Genomic DNA, 13,159 nt, shown 5'->3' with positions numbered 1-13,159 from the left:
CAAGCCTCATTCTTGGCATTGTAGATCATATAAGTCTTTGTTTTGGGGGGCTGCCCTGTGCATGGTGGGATATTTGGCAGCATCCCTGACCTTTATCCACTAGATGCCAGTAGCACTCCCAAAACTATAAACACCAAAAATGACTCCAGATATTGCCAAAATATCCCATGGAAGCAAAATCTCCCCTGGTTGAGAATTATTGGTCACTATCAATGACAGGGAGTCTGTGGCTTAGAAAATGCTGAAAATAGCCTGAGAAGCAACCCAGACAAGTCAAGGGACAATGCTGATGTCTGACTGTCACTAACCGGGTCTCACATTCTTATTCAATGTACGGCATGGAATTTTAAAACAAGTACTTGTCAGGAAACCACACAGCAGCAAGCTCAGAATTCCTGAACTTACAAAATAACCCATGGAAACAGTGTGGTGGAAACACAATAAAGCACAAATGACACAGACAGGAACAATTTGGCAAGTGCTCCCTAATCACCCTCGCTCAGTGACCTAGTCATAGCATGAGCAATGTCCTCTCTTCTCTCCTGCATGAGGAGGGAATTGTGGTCAGAGGAAAGACTGGATGCCAAAATCATCTGTGTTTTCACTCCACTGGCAACCCTGGCTTCAGGCAAGGCTTCACGTCTCTGTTCCAGTTTTTTCAATTGTAAAATGGAGTTGGTAGTAATGAACCTAACCTAACCAGTGTTTTATTCTAAGCTGAGAACATCCATTCAGCACAGGGCCTTGGGTTATAATAACCATTGCGAGAAAAATCGCTACAACCACAGGAATACTTTTGTCTCCAAACTTTCAGGGTGAAAAACAGAATTTATTTCCTCTTTTTCAGGAAATGCTTTGGTTTGGTTTGCCTCACAAGGTCTCTCCTCTGTGCTATCTACATATGGACTAGAAACATTACGTAGATTAGTATTTCTCAACTTGTGTTTCACTACTGTCCCCTCAGAAGGCTTTTGGGGCATTTCTGTCTAATCATGGCCGCTCTTCATGAAATTTTAATACCAGAGAGATATTATCTCTTTACGTACCAAGTTCCTTTGCAGGGTCACAAACCACTGTGAATCTAAGATATTTACACTCCCCAGGAACCAATTCTCACCCCTCTGGGGCAATGCTGGTCCAACTGTGGATTCATGATGTGACAGGATCTAGCTCACGAAGTGTGTTCAGATTCTGAAGAACTAGCTTCCAAAAGCAGGGGCTTAAATCAGGGTTTCTGAAGAGACTGAGAATACTAAAGAGAAAGTTGGATAAACCAGATAATTCAATATGACATCAAAGCTACACAACACCTGGAGAAATCCAACTTCCCAAGGAAGAATCGCCTCATTCTCCCAGGGCTGATGAGTCTCTGGGGCTGACGACGTCCCTCAGTGGCTCAGGCCCAGCGTGATCTCAACTATAACCTTGCTTCATCTCTGAAGAGAAATGCCATCAAACATGAACTTAAGCATGCAAAAAATTGTGTTGGGATTATAAAATTATAATAAATTAATATAAAAAGAAATGGCATGTAATAGCTACCATCAAAGAAATTGGAGCCATGGGGCAAAGGCACTTACTTGTGGCTTTGATGAGGTGGTCAGGTGACCTGACAGGAGACATGCCTCAAGAAATCAAATGACAGCTATATATGCATGTGCACTCAAAGGAGGGGAGACAGGGACCAGGGCAGCAGGACAGTAAGTGTATGCCCTGCAGAAGGACATTGACTCCAGCCACATAAAACTCTGAGCTTGGATCACATCTGACTTTCTAGATTTTATGTGATATCTTCTAATTATTATTATTATTATTATTATTTTTGAGACGGAGTCTTGCTGTGTCACCCAGGCTGGAGTGCAGTGGTGCGATCTCAGCTCACTGCAAGCTCTGCCTCCTGGGTTCACACCATTCTCCTGCCTCAGCCTCCCGAGTAACTGGGACTACAGGCGTCCCCCGCCACGCCTGGCTAATTTTTTGTATTTTTAGTAGAGATGTGGTTTCACCATGTTAGCCAGGATGGTCTCAATCTCCTGACCTTGTGATCCGCCCCCCTCGGCCTCCCAAAGTGCTGGGATTACAGGCGTGAGCCACCACGCCCAGCCAGATATCTTCTAATTTTTAAGTGTGGATTTGAGGGACCCATAGAGGGGTAAAAGGTGAGAGGATGGGGAGGGTCCAAAAAATAACTAATGGGTACTAGGCTTAATGCCTAGGTGACGAAATATCTGTGCAGCAGATCCCCATGATACAAGTTTACCTATGTAATGAACCTGTACATGTGCCCCTGAACTTAAAAAACAAGGGCTTACAATTTCTAAACCTTTTGTGGGCTTAACAGAAACACATCAGCAGACAATAAAAAACTGTCCATTTGTTAACTCCATTTGTACACAAACAATAAGAAAAAGTTCCTCTTTTCTGTAAGAAGAGAGGCTATGACTCTAAGGGACTTCTCAATATCACAGAAAGCACCAAATGGAGGAGGAGCGATGCAAAGTTCCCTCTTTTTATTCCAGTACATCTGTGGGACCCTAATACAACAGATTATTCTGGTGGGTAATTATGCACGGAAATCACTGCCTCATATCTTCACCATTTATGAAAAATTTGGGAATAGTGTACCCTAATTACCTAAAGAAATTTAAATGGCACACTTCCATGACCACAAGTGAAGAGGACTTACGTGTTTTTTAATATGCTGCTATATCAGAAGCTCTTAATAATCACTGATTTCACCCATAGTTAACAATTTAATAATGGCACATTTCCTATCTAATTAGACAAAAATGTAACATCACCAAACTAATATTACCCTACATATGAATTTTTAAGATTTCTAAAACAGGTAAGTAACTGTATCTCACTAAAAATTCAGTTGATATGAAAGCCTCAAGTCAATTCCAACCCCGAGTCCTTGACTTTTGGACAATTACAGACCTTTTTGTAGTAGCTTGGTATGTTTTTAAATACAGCCCTCCCCAAGTCACTGAGGCTGTGCCAACTGTATTCTCTAGTCTCAGGAGTTCTGCTGTCTAGTGTCAGTTATTTTTCTTCACTTTTCATATTATGACTGTAATAAACAATCCACAGCTTTGTATTTTGCTGACAGACATAATTCAACATTGCAAAGCAGTGTCACTCAGATATAGGCATAATGTTAAAAAAAAGTGATGTGCTGATGAGTTTCACAGTAGTTATGGGCTCAAGGTCAATGGCTGAGGCAAATTCACTTTAGAGAAAATTACCTAATTTGTAAACTCTTTAGCTAAGATCTGAGTGATGGGAATAACCTTTTATAAAATAAGTGCATCTCTCTTAGTGATATCAGAAGTTAATGTTAATAGCCACAAGATGCTTAAAACTGAAAAGAAAAATTACAGATTCATGCTTAGCCATTAAATATTGTCAGCATACTCTAGTTCTGACATACTAATAGAAAAGATAATAAAACTCATAAATCAATTGGCTGTCTGCTTCTGAGATGTACTGTACTCAAACTGGCCAACTGTAAGACAAAATATTATGTTAAATATACTTTTAGCTACCAATAAACAAAGGGCCCAACAAGATGATAATTTATGGACAAAAAACAGACAGGTATGGTATAAGAGCTGTCATCCAGATGAAGGGAGGCCCTCAATTATAACAAACAATGCATTTTATTACTTTTATCTCAAATTTCTCTAAGTTTTCAACTTTATCACCATCTTCTGATTAAAATGACCTGTGATTAATATGTAGAATCAATTGCTTTTTCCTTGCTGCTTTATTTCTACTTAACTTGTACTGAACTAAGATAGGCCCTGAATAAAAATTCCATGCAAAATCAGTGGTTCCCTGAAGCAAGTCCTTGGCCTTGTGTTGGTTCAAGACAGAAATCTAATACAGTTCACATCAAAATCAGAAAAAAAAAAAAAAAAGCGGTGGGGATGTTGGGGGAGTGATAGATTTTCACACGGCTGAACTGTACCGTTTACATGATCTTTTGTCTGAGGCTATCCATTTCATTAATCTGTCTGCTATCAAAGAGTATGTTATGAAATGATATTGATAGTAAATAAGAGCTTCCCTAAAACTTTTCAAATAAATTTGTTTTCTAAAATAAAAGGTTGGAAAGCCTGTATTGGGCCCCTCTTTAATTATAATTTCAATTGAATCTCGAAGTCTGAAAGCCACTGCTCTGTGTGGCTCAGTACATGGGTTTAATTATCTAAAGGGAGGTGCCCTGGTGGTGGATGAGGCCTTGGTCAGAAAAGGACCAAGAAGGAAAGGGGGACGGTGGGTCCTAAAGGGTGAGGATGTGCTGCATACCCTCATCACCCCCATCCCCATCCCTAACTCTGGGATCACTGTGGATATTGCAAGAGACTGCCTCTACTATTAAGTTTGGGCAATTCACTCTGTGACTTTGTCCCTGGAAACTGACCAATGATAACACAAAAGCATAGCACAAAATCATTGGCAGAGATGACGATATTTAGATGAAAAGTGACGTAAAGATGTGTTAACTTCTGGCTTCTCTCCCAAGTGTGTGAGGGGGAGCGAGGGGAAAGGAGACAGGAACCTCAGGGTGGGGTGTTTTACTGCATCCCTCACCACTCCTCTCTATTTTTATCAAGAAACCGTGCCTCACTCTCCCTTTGTCTTCTCCTCTTCCATTCTGCACACACATGTGCACACATGCACTCCTGCCTCAACTTTTTCTTACTTCAGGAGATTGAGAGAGAGGCAGAAGGGTCCTCTTTGGTGGCAGCTGAAATTGAGGGTACTGGGCAGCAGGCCCATCTTATAACCTACCACAACAATTTGTGGGCCAAACTCTAGGGGGCCTAATGTTGGAAATCTCAATCAGTATTTCTTCTTGAAAGCAATTAATTTTAGATTATGGAAAGTGTCAGTAGTTAAACTCAATTACTATGGCAAAGCAATATTATTTCTCTCAATGAGAGCAAAACCTAAGCCAACAAAACACACAATCCAAAGGAAGGCAGATTTCTAAATGAGATGTAACCAAGGACAGCAAAATCTCATCTTAAAATTCTAAGAATCTGTCACAATCTGTCTCTCAAGGTTCAGATGAGTTCAATGGTATTCCCTAGGTCATGTGGCTATTTCTTTTCCTCAGTCTAATCAAACATTCTTTGAGGGATTTTGGATGCAAAACTACTTCACAGGTTTTTTATAGAAAATGAACTGATGGAAACCATGTTTTCCGATCAAGAGATTTAATTCTCCGTGAGTGCTCTGGCTTTATAATCCCACAAGTAAAATGCTCTCAGGAAAGCAGCTGTCTTTGGCATTCAACTTCTCAGTCATTTTTCTTTGTGTGTACATACACACACACGCGCGCATGCACACACACAAATATACACACAGTACCCACTGTGACAACAGCATCTTCCGTACTTGGGACCTGGCATGTGACACCCTCTAACAGAAGTTGGTGTGGTGTGTGCTACTTGAACCCTCAGCAGCTACTGCTGGCACAGAGAGCCCTGCTCAGGTGGGATGCGGGGGTTGGGGACACTGACCTGCACTGGCTCAGGTGGAAGCTGGACCACGTGTTGCATGCGTTCGCTGTGGTGATGCCTCGACTCCTCCTCGTAGATCACGTCCCTCTCATGCTGGGGAAGGTTCAGGAAGCGACGGATGGTACAGAGGTTTTCCCAGAGGGTGCGGTTTTCTGGGCTTGGGTTCTCCTTCCAGCGGAGCAGTTCACACAGCCAGCCCTGGAGAGAGAGGAGGTCGCTTGCATTAACCTGCAGAGTGCAGAGGAGCTGAGGGGGCCTTGACTGTGGTCCAGTGCCATCACAGTACATCTTTTTCTGTCAAAATTGTTCCCACCAAGCTGGGGAGATACTGGAACAATCTGACTCTAAAAACCAACCCCTGACCACATAGGTGGTTATACCACTGCCCAAGAATCTTTCCTCTTGTTAGATATCGTATCACTCTGCCTATAGAATATATTCTCAATTGCAGTTTCTCTGTAAAAGATAAGCAAGATTATAGTTATCTGTTCTCAGAAAAAGTATTTTGTGTCAGTCAGCTACAATTTTAAAATTACCCAACTGGGCAGCATTTCATGCTAAGAGTGAAGATAAACAAATGTGCATTACAGGACAGCAAATTCTAAAAAAGAAAAATTGTCTAGGTGTAAACAACACTGAATTCTCTAGGGAGGAAATATTCTTACAATTATCAATAACTCCGCAAAATAGAAGCAATAACCTTGGCTAGAATGAAAAGAAATGCATATTTGCTCAACCTCTGAATATCTCGGGCTCTAGGCCCTCTTAACCATCACCTTCCCGCCACAGCCACACCTGCAGGAAGGTAGGCAGTTGGTCGGGTCACACCTGCAAATGTCTGCTTCCAAACTCTGGCATCCGGATGTTCTCTCTCTTTCAACTGCACAAGAAAGAAAATGTAATGCAAATAATGATGGATTATATGAAAATAATACAGAGGATGCTGTCAACATCGCTCACTGACTCATGTCAAAATATTTTACCCAGTAGCTTTCTAACCCATCATTTCCAAGCTACATCGCTAATTTTCAAAACAAGAACTGTCCCACATCATGTCTCTTGCAAAAGAGTAAAAATTTATCTTAAAAGGTACATAAACATGAATGACTTTGTGAAAAATATTCCCAAACCTCAACAAATTCTATATCATCACTTGTAAGCCAATGAAATTTCCTGACATGCATTATAAAAACCCCATATAATATCATAAGCTGTTGTTTGTCTAACTCTCCACTGTGTCTTCTGCCTTTACCCAAAAAAAAGGCAAGATTTGATTATCTCCGCTGCATCAGCCAAGACAGCAACACCAGCTGTTCTCATTGTGCAGCCTCTTCCTCACGGCCTCCATGTTAATAACCTGATCATTCCATTTTCTCCTTCAACTGCCGGCTGCAGCACCGCGAAGAGACAAAAACCCAGGCCCATCTGCAGCAGCTGTAGGCACTGAACTGTGAAGCCACCGGGGATTTATAAACTAATCTGTAACACAACACTGCCTTGTTTTTACAAGTGAGAGGCCACATTTGCGCAGACCTGATCTTTTCTTGCAATAAACTGGAAGCTTGGGAGAGTTAGAAGGTTAGGAAGAATGAAAACAAGATATCTTATCATTTGCTTGGAAATATTTTTCCAAGTATTTTCACAGATTTCTTTTTCAACTCAATTGAAAGGCAGATAACGTTTGATTTTCAAGGTGCAATGTATATAAAAAATAAAGACAAATTTTTTTATCCCTACCAGAAAATAAATTATATTTTTAAAAATAAACTATATTTTAAAAAATCTCCAAGTGTTTCCTCAAGGGTTTCTTTGCTTAAAGTAAAAATTCTTGAAATGGAAAACAAGTGGAAAAATAAGCTCCTACTTCTCTATCTTTTCACAGATCTGAGTAAGTATCCAACTGAATTCTTTCAAATGTTTCAAACAGGTATGTTTAACATCTCCCAGGGGAGGCAAGAACATGGAGACCAATCATTCAATGGAAAATACAAACAAAAACCTGCATCTGTTAAAAGATGAAGATCTGAGATACCCAGACCTTAAGGAAGACAGCACCTGCTGTTCCGCTTGAGGACTGAACTGCATTGTGGGAAGCTGCAGCTTGAAAGGAGACAGGTGACAGCTGAGTGGTATCTCCACTTATGACACTGGGAATGTCTCGCACAACATTCATTGCTGCATTTGATTTATATGCGCTGTTATAATCTGCACTCATTACAATCACTTAGAACAACACTACAGGCCTCGTTATGGACTGTGTGCTGTCTGCCATCAGTCTTTAAGAAGTGTAGTGCTCAATTTGCCCACTGACATGCAAGGTCTTGACCTTGAAGCTATTAGGGAGCAGATTAGACACAAGTGTGATCATGTGTGCAGACATAAGCAAACCAAATTAATTTCTGGCACAGGGAGGTAGCCAACAAGACCCTGTTCTTAAGGCACCAGAGAACTTCCTCAAATCCCTCATGGAGCTGAGCTAATAGCATGTTTAAGGGAACCCGGTTTTGAAGATGAAGCACATTCATGGTATTTAGAGGGTTATTAATCTAGTTTCCCCACAAAGTGTTTGCTTGGCTGATCAGATTAAGGGATGGAGCCTTCAATAGCGCACCCCCACCACAGCAGGCCCCAAGAAATCTGTGATACTTCACAGCCTTGGACATATTGCACCATGTGTACCCAGCTGCCTCAATAATTAGCTTATGAATGTATCAGCTGGTTCTGTGATTTTTATAATAATAACTAACCTACAGAGCAGAAAGATTGTAAAGAGTCTTATAGTAGCACAAAATCGGAAGGTGATCCTAACTCTACCTTGCTCTTCTCCTAAAGGTCATTATTCCGTAATACCGGCACTCCTGTGATGCCATTTATAGGTATTTATTTTGTATCTGAACTGGCAATGTATTTTTGTGTTAGTTTTCTTCATGGCAGCCATGATTTGCCTTCTCCTTGCTCTGGCTCGCTTGCTCATTCCACGTATTTGTATGCCTATCTTCAGGAAATCTATTCTTTCACCTCACTTCCCATCTCATGCACCATCATTTTATTCATATCATCTTTTCACCAGCCCATTTGGGATGCTTATCTCTGTTTTCTCAATAGGGTCTCTTATTAGCTTGTTTGCTGGCTAATGAATGTGTGAGAAAGTGCCATGCAGTTGCATGAACACACACGTATGTAATTGTGAGTGAACCCATCACAGAAGAGATAAAGGGTCCCCACATTGGGATTTTTTTTCATTTATATAATTTTTGCATGCCATCCAAGAAAGTTCTGCAGTATCAGGCAAAAAAAAAAGTGTAAATGTCAAATAAAACAGTGACAGATGACAGTATTCTCTATTGAATAGCACTGTTTCTGTCGTGCATGTTCAATGGGAACTCATGAATTATTAATAAACAAATCTCCTTTTTCTGTTAAAAATCTCAAGTAGGTTTTTGTTGTTTTCTCTGTGTTATGTGGAGCATTCCATGAGAATAATTTTCATTTCAGAAATGCTGACACAGAAGTTCATCTGGTTTCCAGCCTTGGCCAGCTCTGTGAGTGGGCACCATGAACTGTGGAGTATATACTTCCCTGGGATTTCTCTCTTAGCCTGGTTTTAAGTTTTGACCAAAGGTTGGCTGGATATTCATATAGTTCATTTAACTTTCACAGTCTGGTAAAACTAGGACTGAGTAAATTACAAATGTTTGAGCATAGTTAGGAAGTGTAGAGAGTATCAAACACAGATCTGTAAGACCTAACTGCTAAGTTCCTGGTCTGTCATTAAATAACTGGGTGACCTTTGGGCAAATAGTTACCCTTTTCAAGCTCCTGGGTGCTTAACTGTAAAAGGATGGGTTAACAAAAGATGGTCTCTAAGTTCCTTTTCGGTTTTACATTCCATGATCTTGTTATCTGTCAGAAATAGCTGACAGTGATAAACCATCAGGGTTAAAGGTACAAAGAAAAAATAACCGTGACAAAGTGGTCAAGGTCAAATAACTAGTGATGATATACTGACACCATGAATGCTCTGAAATGATATACTGCAAAGTATAAAAATCGTATCTGAGGTAGTCTTGCCCAAAATGCATCATCTCAGTCAAAACATGAGAAAATATCAAACAATCCCAAACTGAGAACTGTTCAACAAAATAACCAAAAATGGCAAGGTCATAAAAGAAAAGGAAATACTTAAGAACTGTCACAGACTGCAGAAGATTAAGGAGAAACAATAACAACTAAATGTAATGTGGTTGCTGGATAGGATCCTGACACAGAAAATAGACATTAGTAGAGAAACTGCTGAAATTAGAATAAGGCCTTTGTTTAGTTAACAGTATAGAAACAATGTCAATTTCCTGGTTTTGATAATTGTACTATCATCAGTAATTGCACTATGGTGACATAAGGTGTCAACATTAGGGGAAGATAGGTGAGGGACATACAATACAGTGCAATGATCCCTTCCATACTAGTTTGGCAACATTTTTGTGAGTCTAAAATTAGTTCAAAATAAAAAGCTTTTTTAGATACAGGAAATTCCTGGAACTTATACAGAAAAATATACATGGAGCCCAAGTGTAATAATACCAAGAGGTACGCAATTAAAACTTTATTTCACCTCCAAAATCTGAATCCAGAGAAGGAATGCATTAATAAGTTCAAAGACTGCTTCCTTGCAATCAATGGTTAAAAAGTTCCCAAGCATTAGGGTGCATAAGCAAATAATATTTATTCATATCTCATTTTAGCCATCTCATCAGCCTCTTAAACAAATATATTTCCCTCAGTAGAAAAAACAACTCTGACTGCCCTTCCAACTATGCAGGTGAGGTGACACTCCTACCAGTCAAGACATAGTTTGTTTACAATCCACGTGTTCCTGAAAAGTTGCATATCAATCTACATTTACAAAGCAAATCACATTGTAAATGTATTAGACATGCTTACTATTTGAAGAAATGTGTCATTAATTCTTTCTGGAAGATGAATAATAAATTCATAGTTATCTTTTATTAAGATGATAGTTTCATTAATGAGTTGCATAAAGGGGAGAATTTCTAGTTCACAATTCAAGAACACTACTAAGAGGCAACAATAATAACCACAATTTGCCCCCATTTTTCTCTCATGACCTCGTCTCCCACCAATTCCCCTATTGACCTTGTGCTCCAGCCACTGTGAATTGCTCACAGGTACATTCTCACCTTCATGCTTCTGCCATGTTACTCTCTTAAATGGAATGTCTCACACTCAAACTTCTTTTCCCCGTGAGAAGCTATACTTCAAGGCTCAGCTGATGTGGTCTCATTTGTTGCCCACTCTTGTGTAACCCTGAAGCATTGTTTATACCTTTTCACAACTCAATCATTATTTTTAGGGATGGGTATGTCTGCATTCCTATCAGAACAGTTAGCTTCTTGATGGGAGTGGAGGGCAAGGGTTGGTTTCTTACTCATTTTAGCATTTTAAGAGCAGAGTATGGGTTCTTGCACATAGTAGCTTCTCAATAAACAGTCATTAGATTGAACCAAAATTATTAGAGTACATAGAAATTAGCCTAGAGGAATGTTTTACGGACTCAAATTCAGAGAGTTATTGTTGGAGAGAAGCACTAATTCTCAGAAGCAACCTTGTCAATGTTCTAAGGTTTGTTTCCTCATCTCTAATACATGAATATGATAGGGAAAATAGTCCATTATATAAATTGCAAACAGTAATAGTAGTCTCTCAGGACATTGATTCTGTTAACAATTTTCTGTTGAGCACACATCTCCTGCATGCCATGCAATGGGCTAGTACATTACATATATTACCTAATTGTCATTGTTACTTTTTACTTGAAAGGTTAATTAAGATTGCCAACAAGAAAGTGAGTAATTAATTCTGACCATGAAGCAGTTCAGGAAAAGTGTCATCATTGAGAATATGGCATTCAAGGTGAATCTTGGAAGATAAAGATAGATTTCCACCAGGTGGGGAGAGGACTGAAAGTCTAGAAGCAAAAAAAACAATTTTTATCTTAATCTTATGGGCCCTAGGAGTCATTGAAGGCTTTTTAACTGATATGATGAAGAATTAACTTATCTTTATTTTCCTCTCTTTCCCCCAACTTCTTCCTTTTTAAGACGTTCTTGGGGGAAAGGCTACAATAAAGTCAAGAGCATGACTTATCCTAGCCTAGATATCTTTTTTCATAGTGAACTTGTGTGGCTTGGTATTAACTGGGACCCACAATGGCCGGGTACTCATAAAGTGCACGCTTCATAAGTTCTACCCTCGAGGAGTGTTCATTCTAAAAAGACATGACATAGATCATAAAGAACCACACTACATCAATCATTTAAACAATCTGTTATCATTTTAACCACTTTCTTTTCTCTCTGTGTGTGTGTATGTGTGTATTTGTTGTTGCTGTTGTTAATACTAGAGTTTTTAAAGCTCTCTTCAATTGAAAATGAATGAGGTATGGAAATATCTATTTCACTTAGAAAATATTTTAAAAGATTAAAATATTTCAAGTCGACAATCAATGAGTGACATATCCTCCAAACCACATACCAAAGGCTGAGAATGTTCAAATGACCAGGGAGGCCTTTCACAACACAATAATATGGCCCAGTGTTCAAGCTTGGAGCCTATCAGATATGAGTTTGAATCTTAGCTGTAAATCTTATGTGTAAGTGATAAGGAGGGGAGGGACACACCACAGCTGAAAAGAGTGGGGTTCCTGTCCATGGTACTGAAATGCCTCTGCATACAAAGTGGCTTGCTTTCTCTTCCCCAGGACACTTGGTTTGGACCCCAACTTCTCACAGCCTCCATGATTTTTTTCCTTTAAAAACATTGGTCTATGTTTATGACCAATTTTCCAGTTTTTACAATATTTCAGAACAAATACAAAATAGAACTTGCCCAGCACTAAACACAAGTCCATAGCCTTCTCTAATCTCCCACAAGAGAGTTAGTAACTTTGCCCTTGTTGAATAAAGCTGTATATGCTCCTTGAAGGCAGGGCCTTGTCACAGTGATTATTCCCCTTTGTGTGCCTAATACAAAGCTAATGAGTTAATTCACCTACTAATTAGTAAGTAGCCCCCACTCCCTTGGCCCTTTAGGAACTCTAATGAATGAATAACTCAGCAAATGAACAGTTCTTCAGAAGAATGACTCATAGATTCTTGCAGCAGAAATGCAAAAGGCCATTTACTCACCCACATCTTCAATACAGAAAATGTCAGCATATGTAACCAAAGGGAAATGTTTTCTGAGTGTCTCAAAAGGAAATTCATATTATTAACCACAGACAGTTCGCTTTCTACATGGAAGCACATAAAGTCCCCAAACAAACTTTTGTAACTGTGAAAGGATTTCTCTTCAGATGGTTGAGACTCTTCTGAAGTGTGAAATGAGCCACATAATATTCAGCTCTTGTTTCTTCGTCACCAAATTCTCTTTTCATGAATCCAATAAGTGTCTATTAAAATAAATAAACCCCCTAATGACTCAAGATAACCTAATCAAGAAAACTGAAATGGATAAAAGCCTAACTACAAGGAAGGCTTGTCAAAGGCTTCAATGAATCCCTGACAAGGAGGTTATCTAAACCTGAAAAAATTGTGCTGGCTGTTTGG

The 13,159-nt window shown here is 39.5% G+C and overlaps 1 protein-coding gene across 3 annotated transcripts in view; it reads right to left on the bottom strand.

The window, feature by feature from the left end:
• The window catches only part of SATB2 (SATB homeobox 2), a 189,017-nt gene that overhangs the window by 32,569 nt on the left and 143,289 nt on the right, over positions 1–13,159 (bottom strand). For all 3 annotated transcript variants that reach the window (XM_050750699.1, XM_050750696.1, XM_050750697.1), the window contains one exon: positions 5,535–5,732. In XM_050750699.1, the coding sequence (XP_050606656.1) occupies positions 5,535–5,732 (198 nt within the window). The remainder of the gene's footprint in view (positions 1–5,534; positions 5,733–13,159) is intronic.

The sequence above is a fragment of the Macaca thibetana genome, chromosome 12 (genome assembly GCF_024542745.1).
Source record: "Macaca thibetana thibetana isolate TM-01 chromosome 12, ASM2454274v1, whole genome shotgun sequence".
Lineage (NCBI taxonomy): Eukaryota > Metazoa > Chordata > Mammalia > Primates > Cercopithecidae > Macaca > Macaca thibetana.
Note: the sequence above shows the minus strand (reverse complement) of the source record. Positions and strands in the feature narration are given on the sequence as shown.